The sequence below is a fragment of the Xiphophorus maculatus genome, chromosome 3 (genome assembly GCF_002775205.1).
Source record: "Xiphophorus maculatus strain JP 163 A chromosome 3, X_maculatus-5.0-male, whole genome shotgun sequence".
Taxonomy (NCBI): domain Eukaryota; kingdom Metazoa; phylum Chordata; class Actinopteri; order Cyprinodontiformes; family Poeciliidae; genus Xiphophorus; species Xiphophorus maculatus.
The window spans coordinates 1,062,115-1,082,732 of record NC_036445.1 but is presented as its reverse complement, the minus strand read 5'-3'; the positions used below and the strand labels follow the sequence as shown (position 1 = coordinate 1,082,732).

At 44.2% G+C, this 20,618-nt stretch overlaps 1 protein-coding gene across 1 annotated transcript; it reads right to left on the bottom strand.

The window, feature by feature from the left end:
* Window positions 1–691: 691 nt before the first annotated feature.
* thbs3 (thrombospondin 3) lies at window positions 692–20,395 on the bottom strand. Its single transcript, XM_005814510.3, has 23 exons — window positions 19,961–20,395; window positions 16,771–16,977; window positions 15,556–15,809; window positions 14,223–14,325; window positions 14,113–14,139; window positions 13,939–14,021; window positions 13,320–13,371; window positions 13,065–13,213; window positions 12,854–12,991; window positions 11,592–11,666; window positions 11,207–11,359; window positions 10,379–10,489; window positions 9,631–9,738; window positions 9,394–9,553; window positions 7,523–7,641; window positions 7,391–7,443; window positions 7,097–7,278; window positions 6,838–7,016; window positions 5,868–5,916; window positions 5,589–5,785; window positions 4,422–4,594; window positions 2,535–2,674; window positions 692–2,459 (listed from the first exon to the last, which is right to left on the bottom strand). The coding sequence occupies exons 1-23, from the start codon at window positions 20,040–20,042 to the stop codon at window positions 2,398–2,400; spliced, it is 2,856 nt and encodes a 951-aa protein (XP_005814567.1). The 5' UTR covers window positions 20,043–20,395; the 3' UTR covers window positions 692–2,397.
* Window positions 20,396–20,618: the final 223 nt, after the last annotated feature.

Genomic DNA, 20,618 nt, shown 5'->3' with positions numbered 1-20,618 from the left:
CAATTTAACATTATCTTCCACTAAATATGGCCTCAGCGCAGGGCTTTAGCGTTAGCGAAGGTAATGTTTATGGCTAGTGCTTTAAGATTAGCTTCTGCTAAACACCTGTAGATGTAGCTTTATCATTAGCAGATGTATTTTTGTTGTGGTTTTGTATAATTACAGGTGTTCTGATTCTGAACTAATACGTTGTTGTTATAATGCTTTAACATTAGTGGAACTAATGTTCGTGATTAGCACTTTAGCATTAACTTAAATACCATGGCACTGCAGAGCTTTACAGTTAGCACAACTCATTTTTAGTTAGCACTGCCCACCACTGGTTAAATCAGATGTTTTTACATTTCTCTAGATCAAATCTCCAGTCCTCCAGTTTCTGTCCTGCAGGTTTTAGATGAGCCACAGGTACAAAACACTGGAATGAAACGGTTTATGTACCTCCTCCTTGTGTAGATCAGTTCTCCAGAGCCTTAGTGACCTAATTATTCTGTTCAGGTGCTGCAGCAGAGGCTCATCTAAAGGTTGCAGGACAGCGGGCCTCCAGGACTGGAGTTTGACACCCTGGTAAAGAAATTTCTGAAATGTATAAATAATTAGGATTGAGAAGCTTTTGCCTGAGAACTTTGGTTCTGGTGTCTGTTTCTCTGTTTGGCAGTCAGCATCTGAGAATAAATCCTAAAAAACGAAGGGGTTGTTGTTGGGTTGGTTGTTTATTAAAACCATAAAACATGGAGGACACTTTGATTCCAGCTGATTAGCTTCATCTTGCTGTTCTTCTTCTGTGGTTCCAGTGTGTGAAGCTGGTATTGATGACTAGATGTGACAAATTCAAACATGTTTCCACCATGATTCCTCCTCCTGCGGCTGAAGTTCAGTCTGCCTCCAGATTTGTCGTTTCCACTGCAGGAACCGTTTGACCCGCTCCATGTTGTTTGGAGTGACTACGCATGTTTTACAGTGTAAGCGATGCGGGAAATAATCACTTCCAGTTTTATTGTCAAGAATCAACGTTTGAATTCTGCGAACACAGAAACATGAAGCTAAGAAATCAGACGCATCAGAAGGGAAGATGAACTGCCAGAGAGGAAATAATTTAAAGAGTACCTCAGTATGAAGAAAAACTCTAACGAGATATAGACGCATTAAAACAAAGTTTCTCATCTTAAGATGAGTATAGTTTTTCTTATTAAAGTATCTCAGTTTCTTGTTTTGACGATAAAACTTCTTAAAGGGGCAGCATTATGTGAGATCATCTTTTTTGATTTTTCCACCATCATAAACAAACATGCAGTGTTGCCTTCATTCTTTCATGTATCCTCTAATCTCCCTGGCAACCATTCGGGGGTGCCTAAACGCTTGGTGGGACATAGTCCCGCCTTCGAGACGCAGCTCCTCCCCCACTCAGCTCCTTCAGACTAGCCAGCAGCAATTAGCAAACAACTGGTGGAGCTGCTGAGATCGTTATTACTCTGGTAAAAACTTTAGAAGGTTAATAGAGGAGCCATGTTGTGATGACTTCCTGGACACAGAGCTTCAGAAAGAGCAGGAGCGTCTTAAAGAGACAGAGACCCAATTTCAGTTACTTGATTCTGCTATAAGATGGCGCTATATGCCTGGAATAAAAAATATGTCATTTTTAAAACAAGAAACTTTCTTTGCTTTCACAAGTTTTATTTTGATAAAATGAGAAAGTTTCTTAGTTTTTTTGTTTTAAGAGACAAGTTTTATTTCTTGTCATAACAAGAAATTTTAATTATAATGCCCTTTATATTAAATCTTCTCAGTGATGAGCTGAAAACCCCGCGGTCACGTTTTTACAGCTAACGACTCATTAGTGACACCTACAGGGCGTTCAGGAATCTCTCAGCATGACTTCCAGGGATAGTTATTGTTAGGTGTGCAACACGTACAGGTGAGTCAAAACCTCTGACGACGTTTTGACTTATTTACCTCCGCGTTAAAGCCGGTCACAGAAAGGAGTCTGGTGCTCCACGCAGAAGGAAAACGCTTCGATTCATGAGCTCAAAAGCTGGCGACGCATCGTCCACACTGTCACGTTTTATTTGGAGACGGTTAACACAAATGATTGTTGGGTTTTCAGTGGCAGAAGCAGAAACAAACTGGACCTCAAAGAGCTTTTCGAGTCTTTTTCTGTCATCAGGACAGAACAAACATGGTGGAACATCTCTTTTCCTGATGGTAGCAGATCGGGTTATTTCACGGAAACAGCCAAATCAAAGGGCGAAAACGCTGAAGCTTTGCAGTAGAGCCGAGTTAAAACTATGGAGTGAAAAGGTGGAAACACTGGAGATGATGGCTGGTTTCCGTTTCTCCAGCTCCCAGTCAGGCGCTCGGCTCCCACAGAGCCGCCGTGTGTCCGCAGTCCGTCTGCCGCGCTCAGACATGAATGTGCATGAGGAACTGCTGACGATGCGCTGCGAAGTCTTCAGGCACCGTGTCTGAAACAGCAGAAGAAGAGTTTTAAAGGAAAGTCTCCGAGCAGCACAGAGAGTCGCAGGCGCAGCGGTTTTTACCGTTGCATCTGTAGCGCAGGTTGGACCAGATGATGTTTTCCTGCGAGAAGCAGAAAACGCCGAGTCGGCCTCCTCTCATCGTCGTGTCGATGACGACGCCGGAGTCCGCCACCATGTCCGTCCCTTCAAAGAACCGCACTCTGAAAACAAAACCAAACCGGATAATCGATCGATCGATCGATTAACGCAACAATCATTCCACTAACCAGTAAATGAAACAATCAATTAACTCAATCAATCAATCAACCAACTATCATCCTTCCTTACTAACTAACTAGGTATCTTCTTTCTTTCCTAGATAACTAGCTAACTTCCTCTGTAGCTAGTTAGCTAATTTCCTCTGTAGCTAACTAGCTAACTTCCTCTCTAGCTAACTAGCCAACATCCTCTGTAACTAACTAGCTAACGTCCTGTGTAGCTAGTTAGCTAATGTCCTCTGTAGCTAACTAGCTAACTTCCTGTGTAGCCATTTAGCTAACCTCCTCTGTAGCTAGTTAGCTAACTTCCTACCTAGTTATCTATCTAACTCGTCTTTTGTAGCTTCTTTCCAAGATCACAGAATATTTTTCCGATCTTCTATACAGATCTTCTCTTCCTCGTTTTAATTTCCTCCTGACAGACTGAGGTGGACATGATGTGCTTCTCAAACTTCAGGTTCTGGACCAGCTGGTTCCGGACCTGGTTCTATACCAGCAGATTCTGTACCACCTGGTTCCGGACCAGCAGCTCTTCGGACCTACACCAGAGTTGAGGGAAGTTCAGTTTTTCCCTCATAAACTCTTCCAGAGTTTCGCTCCGTCTCTGCATCTAATCTGCATATGAACGGCGGCCACAGCGGATTCCTGCCAGGGCGCTGGTCGCCATGGAGACGGGTACAATGGGGAGCCGGGGGCCCCGGGGCCACAAAGGAGGTTCAGAGGGGAAAGAATGCAGTAAAAAGAAAAGGAGAAAAGAGACGAATAACGGACGAGTGCAGGAGACATCTGCAGGCTGAGAGTCCGACTCAGTAGTACTGTAGAGTACTGTACTACAGTACCACAGAGTACTACAGAGAGTACCACAGAGTACTACAGAGAGTACCACAGAGTACTGCAGAGTACTACACTAAATACCACACAGGACTTTCATACAGAGTACTGATGCCAGGGTCAGAGATTTGTTTTTAATCATGAGAATAAAGTCTTAATGTCACCATAAAGTTGTAAAATTATGATAAAAAGTCGTTTAATGAGAAAAGTGTGGATAGATTTATCTAGATCTATGTGACTAGATCAGTTTGTGGTTTTTTCTTATATTCAGTTGTTGATTAATTACTTCAAAGTCCTGCTGCTGATAATACTTTTATGCTGATGTCATATTTGTCACATGATTTTATTCTCATGTTATTACAACTTTATACTGTTTCAGCTTTACAGGGTAATACTGCGACCTTATTCTCAAATTATTATGATTTTACTTCTCATAATTCGACTTTATTGCCGGATGATTTTATTACAACTTTATTCTCGTAATATTTTAACTCTACTCTCATATTATTATGATTGTAATTGTAATATGACTGTATGGTTTATTTTACAATTTTATTCTTGTAATATTGACTTTATGTTTGTATGTCTTTATTCTGTTGGTTTTGACATTTTTTCCTTTAATAAATAAACACCAAAAACATGCTCTTTATGTTTTTCTCAAGTTATGTTAATAATATTAATTTTATTATTATTAATATTAATAATAAATTCAGAGGAACTAAAAAGCAGAAACATGTAGGGCACAAACACTTTTCACAGAACTCATTGTTTGTGTTGTATCTTTTTTAATTCCTGCATTTAATGGAGCTACTTTGTCTTAAAGAGACAGCGTTAATATTTCATATTAAACCCGTCTGACCTGATGTATCCGACCTGCGGCCGGTGGCTCAGCTGCCAGCGGTACGACGTTTTGTCCCTCCAGCCGGCGTTTCGCGGGTCCTTCCAGAGCAGCTTCACCTCGCCGTGCGTGTCTCCGGTGTGCCACAGGGCGTTCCTCAGGTACTCCCCCGGCCCGGTCTGAGACTTCACCGCCTGCAGGACCCAGGACTTCAGCTTCAAATCGTTTTTTAATTCTCAATTTTTCTCAATGTCAAAATGTTTTTTTCAAAAATAATCTTAAAAAATGCATTTCAAAATTTTTCTTTTAATCTTCAATTTTGTTCATTTTTTAAGTCTTACTTTATTTCAGTTTCAATTTTTTTTTTCATTTGGAAATTTTTCTTTGTTTTTTAGTTACATTTTTTTCAGTCTCAATATCTTTTTCAATTTCAAATAGTTTTCTCTCTTTCTTTTCAGTTTCAAAGTCTATTTCAGTTTCGTTTCCATCCAGGTGAGGTGAAACCTGGAAGAGGGGGCGGGGCTTAGCTGGCTGAGTTTAGGAGCAATCAGGGATAATTGGTTATAATCTGCTGGAATGTACTAGTGAACATTAAAGATTTAACTTGTAGCATCAGATTGTAACTGTAGTAACAAAATTCTGAATTTTTAAATAGTATTTATTCTGAATAAACAGATGTAAACATTTATCTCTCTGGTTAGTGCTGAAATTCAGACAATAAACAGCCCCCTCTCCACCACATAGTGGACAGACAGCAGAGCACCTTCTCACATAGACTGCTCCAGCTCCGCTGTCGTAGGGACAGATACAGGAAATCCTTCCTGCCACATGCCATCTCACTGTACAATAAAAGCTAAATCATTGTTCTGCACTAATCAGTCCAATTTTGCACAGCTGCAATGTGGCACACTGCTGTACATATATTTACATATACATACTGTATCTGCATTTTTTGAATCCTTGCCAGGACTGCTCTAAGCTGCTTTTATACTGACAGCATGTTATATTTTATTTTTATTTTATCTTGTCTACAATGGCTACTCAGTGGTGGTTGTTGTGTGTCTTGTCTCTATGCTGTAACTGCGAAATAATTTCCCTGCTGGGATGAATAAAGTACTTCTATTCTATTCCATTCTGGTTTTCAATTTGCTGATGCCTTGGGCCGGCTGCCTGGGGGAAAAGCCGAACCTTGAGCTGCAGGGCGGGCTGGGCCGTGGCCCGGAAGGGGACGGACTGCCAGTACGCCTGCTCCGTCTGCTTCCACATCACCACGTAGAAGCTGGACGAGTCCTGGTACCCGAAGATGAAGCCGGCGTAGTCGTCGTCCGTCACCGTGTTGACGTGGAACGTTCCCTCGAAGTCCACGCCGTTAAACGCCGTGTAGCCTGCAGAAACACGGAGGTTTGACGGATCAGAACCAGATCCATCAGAATCTGAGGTTTTCAATCGGAACGAAGGGAAACGCACCCACAGCTAAACCCGGATCGCTGTTCATCGTCTGAACGATCTCCATGCCCTGAGGACAACAGAACGGCGGATTAATACATTCAGAGGGTTTTTACTCGGCTTCATGTCATTCAAACGGTTCTGTTCAGTTCAGAGAGGAACACGCTCCAGAAAACATTGGCCTGTCCCAATGAGCAATAAATCAATCTATTGATAAACTGATATGAGCTCAACAATTTCCATTTGTCGTCTTTCTCTTTTCTTTCTTTTTCTACCAAGAACCAGCCAGATACCTAGGAATCTAGGAAGGAAGTTAGCTAGCAGCTAGGAAAGAAGGAAGCAAGTTAGGGTCAAAGATCATCTCCAGACCATTAAAAGTCCATCGTTCTCCAGAGGAAATCATTCGGCCCAATGTCTTTCTGTGACGCTGAAAGGTGAAGCTAGGCCTGTTAGCATGAAGCTAACGGGCCTAGGTAGCAGGTTAAATTAGCATTAGTACTGCATTAAATAAGGTTATGTAAGCAGCAAAATTCAAAATAACTTCCTCAATTTCGCAAAACAAAGTATTTCTCTAGCTTGAAATGGTTTTATTAGCTCTTTTTTTTCCAAAGAGCTAATGCTCAAAATAGTGGAGATAGAAACACGTTTTCCAGACAAACTGTGACGTAACAAACGTTTTCCTCTCAGGACTGATCAGCTGTTTCCAACGTCATTAGAATAGCTTTTTGTCTGTCGTCAGATCGCTAATGCTAGTTGACATGATGGAGAATTAGAGCTTTCTGAAAACCTCTGGATCATGCTAGTTTACAACCTTAACTTCCTGTTTATTACAGCCATCCGTAGCGTCAACGTCTAACAAATTCACACCAACCAGTAGATGGAAACACGCCTAATTCACATTTTGTTTTTGTAACTTTTTAAAAGTTTGCTCAATATTTGCATGACAACAGGATGGAAACAGCTAGCATAGCAACGAGTTGCTGTCAGTCACCTGATTCAGAACCACCCAGTTGGGGTCGATCTGGGCCTCGCCTTCAGGGTCCAGGATCACCGTCTGATAGGCTCGGAAGTCGGTCAGCGTGACCTCGGCGCTCTCTGGACACACATCGATCAGATCCATCACGGCGTCGTTGTCGAAGTCGTTCTCGCAGACGTCTCCGACTCCATTAGCTGAAGACAGAAACAAGAGAGACGGGTCCAGACTGGAGAGAAAGGTTCAATCCAATCAGGATTCTGGTTCTGCACGGTACCGTCGGAGTCTTTCTGATTCGGGTTGACGATCAGTCTGCAGTTGTCGTAATCGTCAATGACGCCGTCGTTGTCGTCGTCGTGGTCACAGTCGTCTCCGAGGCCGTCATTGTCGGAGTCCAGCTGGGAGCTGTTGGGGATGTCGGGACAGTTGTCTCTGGAGTCCTGGTGACCGTCTCCGTCCCTGCAGCAACAGAAGAACGGCAAGACGAGTATTTCAGCCTTGTTGTCATGGTTTCAGCAACCTAAACTGATTGGACGACAGTAGGGGAAGGTCTTGTGTTTGTCAGACATACGAGTCCAGGTTGGTGTCACAGACGTCTCCCACCAGGTCATTGTCCACATCCGTCTGCAAAACAAGACACAGTAAAAATCTGACCAATCAAAGCTGGTTAAATGAGCCAGGTTGCTGTTGGAGGACACAGAACCTGCATGGGGTTGCTGAGTTCAGGGCAACTGTCGCAGGCGTCTCCAACTCCGTCTCTGTCTCTGTCCGTCTGCATCGGGTTGGGAACCTTAGGGCAGTTATCCAGAACGTTGGGAATACCTGAACACACAAACAGGCTGATCCAACAACCGATTGGAGTGTTTTAAACCTAGACTCAACATTTCAGGTGCATCATGAAGAGAAGATGGTTGCCTACACGTGTCCGGGCAGAAGAAGATATCTGGAGATGGTTTCTTGATTGCTTGAGATTAATTGTGTCTCTGTGTTTGTGCAGAGTGGGTGAATGTGAGCAACTTACATCACCTAAGAGCAGCAAAGGACAGACAAACTTGACTTCAGAAGGACACAACAGACCTGGCCAGACTGACTGAAGGTACCATAGCAGGTAGAGAGGCAGGTCAATAGCAAGGCAAAGGAGCAGCTGCCACAGGTCAAAGGGGAACAGGATGAGATTACCCCAATCCTGCCACACCGCCGTCCTCGTCTGTGCTGGCCAAGCCCAGAACACGGTAACCCAAGCGGTCAAGTGCCCACACCAAGACCACCCAGGAGGAGAGAAACTCCCAAAGCCCCAAACACAGCAGGTAGGCTACAGAAAGGCTGAAGGAAGGAGGCAACATTACCACCTAACCTGGTGTTTTCCCTTCTCATAGTCTGACAAACTCTGTTCTATTGGAACCAAAACATTAACACTTGTTCCACCTCCAGCTGCTGTGGTTCTCTTTCTCTATGCTCTGAGTCAAACCAACCTGTTCCCCTCCTGGCCTGTGGGGGCGCTGCACCAAGAACCACTGAAGGAAACGACACAAAACCTCTGAAGATACTGAGAGCAACTTCCTTCTTCACCAGATGGAAACAAGATGGAGGTGTCAGATTTTAGCAGTTGGAAGATTTCTCTTTAGTCTTTGGCTAAAAACCCCGAGCCATTTCTTCTGCTAGCGCTAGGCTAATGCGTTAGCTTTGGTTGTATTTACCCAGAATTCCCTGGGCTGTAGGGATCGGTCTCCGGTCCGCTTAACGTTCACATAAACATTTAAATCGAACCAGCGTTCACTTCAACCCAACCCAGACCAAGGTTTGTAGACGAACGAGAGTTCACGTTTTTGGTCGATCAGCATTCACACTTCACCAAACAAACTGGACTTTCTAGGCAATACTAACTATAAACTGTTTTCAGGTAAGTCTGTTGTAATGCGTATGTCTAACGTAACCCAAACGATCTTATTAGACCCGAGCAGCGAAAGCACCACGACGGCCCATTGTAATGGTTCTGTTTATTGTTATTATTCCATCAAATGAATTGGCTTTTCGGAGGCCTAGTCCTACACAAAATCTCAAATTTTCCATACAAGTCAGTCATAAAGTTAATCAGTTTTAAACAGAAAAACAGAAATTTGAAATATGGTACACAGATAGAAGAAGCCTTCAAGACAAGATAAAAAGTCTATCAGTGGTAAGTCCTAAAGCCAACAGGAAGTCGGCCATTTTAGAGAGAGATTCTGAGGTGTCACCGTGAAATTTGGTCACTCTGGCCTTAAGGCACATCGGATATAAAGTTATCAAAATCCTGATGTTCTATGAATGTTGAAGGGGCTTTGACTACAAAAATCAAAAATATGAAAGTTATGAGGCATGAAACCTTAAATTATTTTCTGAATGTTTCTTAAGTTTGTGTGAAATCTGACAGATTCTGATCCAACCAGAATAACCCAGATTGGCCTCCTGATGCTCAATATCATTTATTGGAGTCATATCAGCATTTCATGCTGCAAATCAGTGAACTGAAATCCTCCCAGTTGGAAGATGCCTGCTGTTCCCTGTGATCACCAGCAGAGGGCAGGTTGTTCTCACCATCTCCATCGATGTCCTGGTCGCAGGCGTCTCCCTGTCCGTTGTTGTCCGTGTCCTTCTGGTCGCTGTTGGGGACGGTGGGACAGTTATCACACGAGTCTCCGAACGAGTCGCTGTCCGAGTTCTGCTGGTCTTTGTTGAGGACCAAACGACAGTTGTCCTGAACCACAAACAAGACGTTAGGCAGACCACGGCCACGACAGTAGGAGCATCATCTACACCCGGATGATTTCTAACCTCCACGTTCTTGATGCCGTCTCCGTCTGCATCCTCGTCACACTGGTCTCCGATTCCGTCGTTGTCCGCGTCCTCCTGGCCCGAGTTCGGCGTAAACACGCAGTTGTCCTGATGGACAAGTTCAATGTCTCACCAACACATCATAATGCTGACAAGCAACTGCGGGAAATTTACGATCTGACATGTTTCCAGGTGCGACCTGACCTGTTTCCAGGTGCGACCTGACCTGTTTCCAGGTGCGACCTGACCTGTTTCCAGGTGTGACCTGACCTGTTTGCAGGTGTGACCTGACCTGTTTGGAGGTACCATATGACCATGTGCGACCTGACCTGTTTCCAGGTGCGACCTGACCTGTTTCCAGGTGTGACCTGACCTGTTTCCAGGTGCGACCTGACCTGTTTCCAGGTGCGACCTGACCTGTTTCCAGGTGTGACCTGACCTGTTTGCAGGTACCATATGACCATGTGCGACCTGACCTGTTTCCAGGTGCGACCTGACGTGTTTCCAGGTGCGACCTGACCTGTTTCCAGGTGTGACCTGACCTGTTTGCAGGTACCATATGACCATGTGCGACCTGACCTGTTTCCAGGTGCGACCTGACGTGTTTCCAGGTGCGACCTGACCTGTTTCCAGGTGTGACCTGACCTGTTTGGAGGTACCATATGACCATGTGCGACGTGACCTGTTTCCAGGTGCGACCTGATGTGTTTCCAGGTGTGATCTGACCTGTTTCCAGGTGCGACCTGACCTGTTTGCAGTGTTTGTCGTTGTCCATGCAGGGCAGGGAGCGGTCAGGGTAGCCGTCGATGTCCGTGTCCGTTCCACAGGTGTGTCCGTTTCCGGCCCAGCCAACGTTACACTGCAAACACATGCAGGACGCAGAACACATGAAAAACTTCCAAAGAAACTCTAAAGTTTAAGGCTGAAACAATTAATTGGGATTAATAATTAAAAATAATTTATAATTGAGCAGAAATTACATCAAAACTGTATAAAAAAATAAACATTTTGAATTTTAGATAGAAAAAAACGTCTGTAATTCTGATCGGAACAGAAGTGAAAGTTTTAGCTTCACTGGGTTCAGATTCTGTAAAAAACCTCCTATTAAGCACTTTCTCCATCCAATTATTAAATGATTAATCCAAAAAGATCTGCAGAATGCAACCATTTTTTCTATCTGATTAATCGATTAATGTTAGAACAATCGATTAATCAATGCACTAATTGATTACTAGTTACAGCCGGAATGAAGTTAGATTTGATTTGCTCTAAAAACGCCCAACCCCAGCAAAAACCTGATGCATGCTGGGATTTACCGAAGCTAAAATTAAACATTCAGGCTCAAATATATTCATACACCCCAGAGCTCCAACTAACGATTATTTTAGTAATCAATTATTCTGATGATTAATCGATTATTCTGAAAATTAATTGATTAGTCAGATAAAGAATTTGCCACATTCTGCAGATTTGTTTGGTTAACCAATTAATAACTGGATGCAAAACGTGCTTTATTCCTGTCCTTCTTTCCTTCCATCTGTACTTCTGTTCCTCTGCTGTGAGTTTTGCCCCTCACCCTGCAGGAAACTTCTCCGTTCCTCTCCATGGCACAGTGGGCGTTGGTGTCACAAGGGTTAAAGGTCAACGCAGCACATGACTTCCTGGGGGAGCAGCCAGATGTTTGGTTGCCATAGAAACCGGGTTTACAGCCTCCGCATTTGTAGGAACCCTGAAAGAGACGGGAGAGCTAAATGTCCACCAGGGGGCGCCGTCTCGCCAGGATCCTCAGTAAAAACTGGCTCATTTCTCCAGGATTTTTTCTGCCTGAATGAACAAACAGAATCCTCTAAAGGTGAAAGATCTGCAGCAGAACCGTTGATGGGATCGCTTTAGACGCTGGCAGCCAGTCTGGATCAGGATCAGTGAATAAAACCTGAGCGTCTTCTCATGTTTCCACTCACCACAGTGTTGATGCAGACCGAGTTTGATGCACAGGTGTCAGGGAGATCCACACACTCATCGATGTCCACGCATTCCTGAAACACACACACAGGTCCAGCCGGGATTTTAAAGCTTAACTGGCAGGAACATCTTGTGAAATTTCCCTGGAAAAGGTCTCAGATCCATCTGGTAAAAAGTGAATATTCTGCAAACAAAAGGAGGAAATTTAATCTCGTCTTGAATCAGTGGTTGATGTCAGAACTAAAACCTTCGCAGAACGCAGCAGCAGATCGCCTCTGCTCGTTTCCCGGCAGGTTAACGACTTCCTACCAGCGGTGAGATGATGTCGCCCCGACTGAACGCGGTTTTTCCACAGCTGGGAGCTTTCTGTGCTGCTTCAGAGGCTCTAATGGTTTCCAGCTGCATCCCAGCAATACACTCACACTCAAACTGGGATTACCGGCAGCTGATTGCTGCTGCTAACTCGCACAGTCCAACATTTATTTACACGAGCAGTCAGACTGGATTTGCTAAAGGCGCCTCTACAAACAGAATCATCGGCTTTGGATGGGAGTTTGCAGTGACATAATGATGACGGACTTTCCGTTTCTCACCAAAGCGGTTAATTAAGGAGCTTTTTAAAGACAAATTTACAGATTTAACTTCAGAAAGACTCGTTTTCCTGTTCAGAAGAAGAACTGTCTCCCAAAACAAAATCCAAACAGACGGGTTGTCGTTTGTGTGTGACGAAGGAGCCAAATGTCATTGATGACATGAGAGAAAAAAGGCTGAACACAGTGAGAGTTCATCTATTAAACTGACTGAAGATGAATACAAAACCAAACTGAGATTAAATCAGTGTTCTCTCTCCTACTGGTCGCCTTTTCTCTTGTTTTTAAAAACCTGTTTGAAATAAACAAATTTTTAAAAAAATCTAATCAAAACAAAAACTGGTTTATTTTTTCTAAGTGTCTTTGTGAGCCAGCTAGGAATTCAACATCATTTCTATAATTTTTGGTTAACTTAAAAATGAACTGTTATAGTTGCAGGTAAATTTTCTATACTACAGAAAGTAATTGTTAGGGATGCACTAATATGAAAAATTGGGCCGATGTTGATATTAAATATTAATAGTTTTGTTACGGTAGAATTTACCAATATTTTACTTCATCATATTTTCTATTCGATAACTCGATTAATCGTAAAAAATAATTGATAATTGATATAATTGACTTGATTACTAAAATAACAGCCCCAGATCTAAACACAGCTCCTGTGAGACCTGTTTGTGTGTCTTAGCGTAGTCCACTCCTGTTCCGGCCAGCGGCGCCCCCCACAGGCCTGGAGGACACGGCTGGCAGCTGAAGCCTCCCTCCGTGTTGACGCAGGCTTCAGGAGAATAACACGGCTGCAGCTCACACTGCGGACGACAAACAGGAAGCACTCAGGGTCTCTCATGCTCTGCCGGGCGCCTCGTGGCGTCCTGTCCTCACCTCATCAACGTCCCTGCAGTGCGTCCCGTTGCCGGTGGTTCCAGGTGGACACTGTCCACAGGTGTACCCGGGGTACTGCAGGCTGTCCATGCAGGACACTCCTCTGTAGCAGGGGTTGGGGGAGCAGCGAGACCGCGGTTCATGGAAACCTGCAGGCAGACGGAGGGACGGATGGGAGGACAGGGGGAAGGACAGGGGGCGGCTTCAATCGGGTCCTCAGGTCATTCAGAGACGTCCACAGAGCTGCTGACTCACCACAAACCTGGCACTCCAGGATGGTGTTCCTGATCAGAGACATCTCCTTCACCTGAGGACAGACACGCCGTTGGCTCCTGAGACCAGGATGATGTCTCACCTGTCCCTCTGTCTCACCTGTCCACTGTCTCTCACTTCATCAATGTCTCACCTTTCCCCCTACCTTTCAACTGTCCTCTGAGGTCCAATATCACCTCCTATAATGTTTCATCTCCTTGTCTCTGATTTCCTCACCTTTCCCCTCCCCCCTGTCCTGTCCCCTGTGATGTCCTCACTTGTCTCTGTCTCTCTCTCTCTCTCTCACCTGTCCCTCTGTCTCACCTGTCTCTCTCTCATCTCTCTCTCACCTGTCCCTCTGTCTCACCTGTCTCTGTGTCTCACCTGTCCCTCTGTCTCACCTGTCTCTGTGTCTCACCTGTCTTTCTGCCTCACCTGTCCCTCTCTCTCACCTGTCTCTCTGCCTCACCTGTCCCTCTCTCTCACCTGTCTCTGTGTCTCACCTGTCCCTCTCTCTCACCTGTCTCTGTGTCTCACCTGTCCCTCTCTCTCACCTGTCTCTGTGTCTCACCTGTCTTTCTGCCTCACCTGTCCCTCTCTCTCACCTGTCTCTGTGTCTCACCTGCTCCCTGATGTCCTGCCGCAGTTCTCCCAGGATCTGGTTGAAAATGATGAGCTGACCAATCAGAGCCTTGGTGTGTTCACCTGACAGATGATGTCATAAACATGATGTCCAATCAGAGATCAGAGTAAAGGTCACGACTGATCAGAACCAGTTAAGTGATCAGAACCTCACCCAGGATGGACTGGACCTCTCCGTTCACTGAGGAAACAAAGAACTCATCACCGATCCGGATCAGAACCACAGAGCAGCAGAACTTCAGGTTCAGATCCAGGTGAGCTCACCTAAGTTGAAGGCCGACGAGTCTCCTTGGAACGGACAGTCGGTCAGCGCTCCGGCTTTAGCCACGCTGCCCCCTAGAGCCAGGCGGAGGGACTCCACTGCGCCCTGACAGAGAGAGGCCCGATGAGACAGACGCAGAGACGCGCCGGTCCTGCTGGACAGATCGGCCAATAAAGAGGAAAATTCTCTCCAGAAATCCTGAAAGTTTTCCTGACCGACAGGAAAACGTCTGATCTTGAATCAGGATGAACCGAGGTGAAGGAGGAGTTCTGGTCCAAACCTTCAGAGTAACCAAACTGAGGTCCCTAAGTAGAACAAGAGTTCAGAGTAAACCTGAGGTCAGCTGAGGTACTTTATCGAGACTGCGGTTTTCAGACCCACTGGTAGGAAACCTCAAGGAAGATCCTCTACAGCCTCTTCCCCACTAGAGCAACCGGTTCCTCCATTAGCAGATCCTTTAAGGTCCGGGCCCGGTTTATACACCAAGGAGCACCGGTGCTTACGGCAGACGGCTGCTGTCCATTACCATCTTCTGTCCTCATCAGAAGGTCGGTTATGCAATGACACGTTTGGTTTGCATCTTTGTGGAGCCAAAATCACCTAAATAAGATATTAGGGGATCGATTGTGTGTTTCTTGAACAGTTTTACTGAAGTTAACGTGTACGCAGGTTGTTTTGATATCTGGCTTATGAAGAGCAAACGCTTTGATTGGCAGCAAACTGCACTGTAATGGTGCAACCTCCAGCGAACAAATAGACTGAAAGGTCTCAGAGAAATCGGCCCCTCAATTTGCTCACACAAAATGACATCATTGGTGTGTCAACCACAGCTCCCGCTCGCAGGTGGACCGTCCACAATCCACCGCCAGGAAGACACTGCCACCGGACAAAGGCCCAACTTGGAACAGAACCAGACATTAGTGAGACGATGGAGACCTGGTCCAACGGGGCCAACTCAGGAGCCCAGTCCTCCAGAGATACTGCCCTTTAACCTCTGGAACCTGAATCCCCCTCGCTAGCAGTCACCCAGTTCTGGTAACCAGGGATCCACTTGATCCAGGTACAGAGGAGGGACACATCTAAAAGCTGAAGGATAGCAGCTCTAAAGGACTGGAGACGCCTGGACTAAACTGTCTTTCCCTTCTGGCCTGCGAACAGCATGAGATCCTCCAGGAGAAATCAGAAGCAACATTTGAGGAGAGGAATGTTAAATCTCCTCCACAGCTTCGTCCTTCAAACTAAAATCATGTAAAAGCCAAGTAAAACGATCAGTTATTCAGATTTCTTTAGTTAATTCATGCATTCTACAGTCTTTGCTGTTCTTATCCCTCTAACCTGAAGTCGGGCGTACGATTTCTGTCCATGTCGGATCTCCACCATGTCCGCCTCTCTGGGCAGAGGAACCAATGGGGGAACGCCCTGACTGGAATCGACCAATCGGCAGTCGGCGTACAGCTCCACCTGCATGTTGCTGCGCTGGAGGCCGCCCAGTCTCAGGATGATGGAGTGAGTCCGTCCGTCGGCCAGGACGGAGTTCTGCAGGTTCACGGTGTGGACCTTCCCGTCGGCTTTGACGTACCGGACCAGAACTGAGGAGCAAAAGTTTAGGTTGAAAATGATCTTTTTCTTTTATCCGCAGTTCGTTTATGTGGGAGAGAAGTGAAATGTTGAGAGAATAAACAGTGAGCAGGAGGGCAACACAAACAGCCACCAGGTTCAGAAACAAGAAGTTTGACTTCAGCTTCAAGCTGTCAAAGAATCCACACAAAGAATAAATGTACAAACTTAGAGGAACTGAAATAAAGGAAAATAAAAGGTTGTAATCACCCAGACATTCTTATTTAGTTTGTAATTTACAGAAGGTCAATGTGTTGTTTACACTGCAATGCACCCTGGGTAGTACGCTAGGTGCTACAACACTAGCGCCCTCCAGCCACAACAGGAACTTTTAGAAAAGACAAGATGAGGAGGATCAAATGGATGAAGAGGAGAGAGTCGGTTGAAAAACGCTAACCCGACAGTACTGAGTATTCAGTTACCAACAGTTAGCATCAGTAACTGTCGGGTTAGTACTGCTAACCCGACAGTAGTCAAGGTGTTTACGGCTAACATCGAGATCTAAACAATTTCTCTACTTTCTCAAACGGTTTGTTACAAAAACTTAAAGTTGCTTTAATGTCACTTTAAACATTAATTTATTACCTTCCAGCTTGTTTTGAATTTACATTAGCTCCTGCTAATGGTGTTAGCTCAAGCCAGTTGTGTCAAATCTGGTAAATGTTTTTAGCTAATGCTAATAGTGTTAGCTAGAGCTAGCTAATAGAGCTTGCTCCAGCTCATGGTGTTAGCCCCTGCCAATAGTTTACCTTTTGTTTATGGTGTTAGCTCTAGCTAATGACATTAGCTCTTACTAGTGACATTAGCTCTAGCTAGCATCAGTAGCAGTAGCCAATCTGGTTTATAACGGCCCATGAAACCGTTTTTATTTGCCTCAAAGTCTCGTCGCGTAACAAGCGTTTCCTCGTTCCGAGTCGCTGAACTTCCACCAACCTTTGTGGATCTTCCCCATGATGGCGACCTCCAGGTACTTCCTGTTGTCCTGCTTGCTGTAGAGCCCAAACAAAATCCCGCCCATCTTGACGGGCAGTCGGATCGTCGACACCACGTAGACGTCACTGAGCGCGCTCAGACCGCCCGACAGCTTCTCCACCGCCGCCACGTTCTGCTTGGAGTCCTGGAGGCTCAGGACGTCGATGACTGGAGGAGGAGACGCAGAAACGCGACAAACATCACAGAAACACGGAGATGAAAACATGAAGTCATTCAAGATGATGTCATTGCTTCTGCTGCACTTTAATGTTACATCTGCAGCTGGCAGATTGTGGAAAATCCTTCTAACTGATCAGGGAGAGCCGCTCTAGAAATGAAACCCAGCCGAACATCTGGATCTGAACCCACAGCTGCTGGTTTGACAGACTTCCCAGACCGCCCAGTTTCTGTAACATAATCCCAGTTTGACAGACTGAGATTTGGTTCCCTGAGCTTTTGAGGCCAGTTCTGGAAACCTGGACCTGATTATCAGAGTTCTGCGGCCTGACACAGTTTTCATATCTGTGGAAACAGAAAACCGCTGAGTCAGCGAAATGCCGGAGACTTCAGTCACTTTAAATAAACTTTAGGTGTTGCTTTGATCTGCAGCTTTTCACTCCACTTTGTAACATGCTGAAACTTTTCACAATATGTGGACAAGAAAACACTTGATCCTCTTTAACAAAGTTCACACACAGAAATAAGATTAAAAAACATGAAAAATGTCAAAATGTCTCTGAATTATTCACGGCCTGGACAGAGACTCAAAGGTCTCAGGTTTTTGCCGATTGAAGAACTTTGGGTTTGTAATGTTACACAGTCAAGACTTAATAATTTGATTCATTTTGCATCTTTTGGAGATAAAAATGGGGATTCATTTTTCAGTCATGTGTTCACCATGTTATTCATTCATTTATAAATGTCACTGTTTCAAACTAAATATATTGTTAGCTAGTTAGACATTAAGCTGCAAATTAAACGAAAGAAAACAAAACTTTGACATTGCTGGTCCACTTCCTGATATTGGCAAGTGAATGTGAATATTCCCTAAATATCCCAATTTGACCCATTTTGAGCTTTGGGCTAAATATTATCTAACATTTAGGTAACAAATATTATGTAATATTTATTACATAGATAATAAAGGCCATTTTTAACGTTAGGCTAAATATTTTGCTTGCTACCTAAACATTTAGCTAGCTCAAGGTAGCTAAATGTTAAGCTTAAAGGTAAATATTTAGCTTACTAACAAAATATTTAACTTGTTAACTACATATTTAACTAGTTTAGAGCTAGCTAAATATGCAGCTTAAAGCTAAATATTTAGCTTGCTATTTAGTTAGCTAGCAAGCTAAATACTATGCTGAATATTTAGTTTGAAATGGTTACATTTATAAATGAATGAATAACACTGTGAACCCGTTTTTTTTCTTATGGCTAGATTAATAAACCAAATGATTGCTGTTAGTTTTGACTGAACTTTCCAAACGGCCCGTATCCAACATGTCCAGCGAGCTGCGTCGCCTCCAGACTGACGGCCGCAGTAAAGCGTTTCCCTCTGATGGTTCCTCCTGCTGGTTGTTCAGGATTTCTGGGAAATAAATCCTGGAAGTGAACCGATCCCTGCGTGGGGTTGCCAACTCTTTCTGTCCAATAAAACCGCCGTGGAAAAACATTTGGATCAAAACGTCCCCCAACAATCCAAGACGGTGATGATGTGCTGGTTTCCAGGAGAAACAGAAGCTAATCTGGAACGGGTCGGTGTCAGTCAGGATGTGGGCCTGAATGTTACACCAAGGTCAGAGGAAACTACGGGACAAGAACGGTTCAGGAAACTACGGTAAAATAAACAAAAACTGAAGCCACAAAACAGAAACTTTTCACCAGTGGAAAGAAAAAGTCTAAAAATCCCCAAATGTCTCCAGAACGTCTGCGGCTGCTGGTTTCAAACTTAATATCAGAAAGGAGCTGCAGAAATTAAATCTGTTTGGGAAAATCTGAAGTTTTCCAAAAAATTAACGAAGGACTGGCGTTTGTCAGGATTTCCTGTAGCAGTCACTGCGACAAATCTGAAGAAACCTCTGACTGAAGACTGTTAGCATGTCGCTAACAGCTAAAACCCAGGCAGTAGAGAGGATTTTCCACAGCAACATTTCCTGGATGACACCGTCAGCTGCTCTGCTAATCCACCTTGTTTGCTTTTGACGCTCTATGGAGCTAAATCAGGGTCATGAAGTTTGTTCAAAAGAAAAAAACAATTTAAAACTGAAAAAAAGAAATATTTAAAACTTAATTTATTTTTTTCAAACTGAAAAAAAAAATTAAACTGAAAAAAATTAAACTGTAAAAAAGTTCTGAATCTGACAAAAAGGATGTGAAACTGGAAAAAACATGTTCAAAACTCCTTTTCAGTTCCAGATTATTTTTTAGCATTTCAATAATTTTTGAGTTTCAAATCTTTTTTCAGTTTAATTCTGTATTCCTTTTGAACAAACATCATGGCCCCAATTTAGCTCCTTACACCCCTCTTTAAATCTCAGCATTGAATCAAAGCTGTCTGGTTGTTTTTCTCCTGCAGTGTTGTCACAGCAAATCTTCCTGCTGCTGTTTTTAAGAGCTTCAGTTTAATTTTCCATGATTGCATCACATGAGCTCATTTCCACGTTGTAAAAAATTAAAGCTTTCCGTTTAAAATGCGTCTTTTCCTCGTTTAGATGCTCTAAGAAGTTTACAGCTGTTTCAGCCCAGATAATGTTTCATTAAACTATCAGTTCCTCACGTCAAAGACATTTCCAGAAATAGCTTACCAGATTTTTAATATATGACTGAAAAAATAATTCTAAAAAGTTTTGAAACTGTAGAAAAATATTATACTGAAACTGAAAAACTGTTTTGAAATTATAAAAGATTTTAAAATAAAAAAAATAAATGATTTGAAACTGAAATAAAAGATTCGGAAGTGAAAAAAATTTACTTTTTTTTTTTTTTTTAAACAAACTTTATGGCACCAATTTAGCTCCACAGCCAAACCCATCAGAGACGATCAGTACCGAGTTAATATGTTAATTAACCACTAATTAATTAACCTCTACAGCCTCAACGGACCAGAACCTCTTAGAGAAATGAAGTCCGTCCGGCTCGGTTTTGTTACCTTGAACGTCCGGAGCGTCCGGGAACCCGGCCGACAGCTGAGCGAGCAGAACCGCCAGCAGAACCGGGAAACCCCAACCCATTACTGGACCGGTTCCGTTTGAAAAGTTCCAGCAGCAGAGCAGAATGATGATGGAAAACAATAAACCGAGCCGTGGGTTCGGAACTGAGGATGGACCCGAACCCTGAGGCAGCAGTGGGGGGGTTCGGGTGAAGTTTCGGTCTGGAGGAAGGAGCGGCGGTTCCGGGTCCAAACCGAGAGAATAAGAGCAACAAGTCACGCACCAGTCCGAACCGAGCCGACCTGAACCACCGGAGGAGAAACTGACTGTCCAGCCTCACGAGCTCACAGCTGGAAACTGCAGCTGGCGCGCGCGCTCACGCCGCAGGCGCGCGACCGGAGAGAGGGACGTTCATACAGGATTCAGCTCCGAACCGGACGGGTCCCTGTCCGGTTCTGATCCAAACGGAACCCGAAACTAAAAGGAAAAAAGTTGAAGAATCAAATCCAGGATTTGATTCAGAAACAGCAGAAACTGATGCAGCAGCAGTTCTAATTCACTTTAGCGCAGATTAGCGGCAGAATGGCGGTTAGCTTCATGTTAGCATTAATCAGGTTGATTTCAATGTGTTATTAATTGATCGCAACTTAATCCCAA

Coding starts and splice junctions, on each gene's coding strand:
- thbs3 (XM_005814510.3), bottom strand. CDS start 20,042: ATGGGTTGGGGTTTCCCGGTTCTGCTGGCGGTTCTGCTCGCTCAGCTG. Junction 10,490..11,206: donor ACGGAGAAGTTTCCTGCAGG/GTGAGGGGCAAA, acceptor ATGTGTTTGCAG/TGTAACGTTGGCTGGGCCGG. Junction 7,017..7,096: donor GAATCAGAAAGACTCCGACG/GTACCGTGCAGA, acceptor TTCTGTCTTCAG/CTAATGGAGTCGGAGACGTC.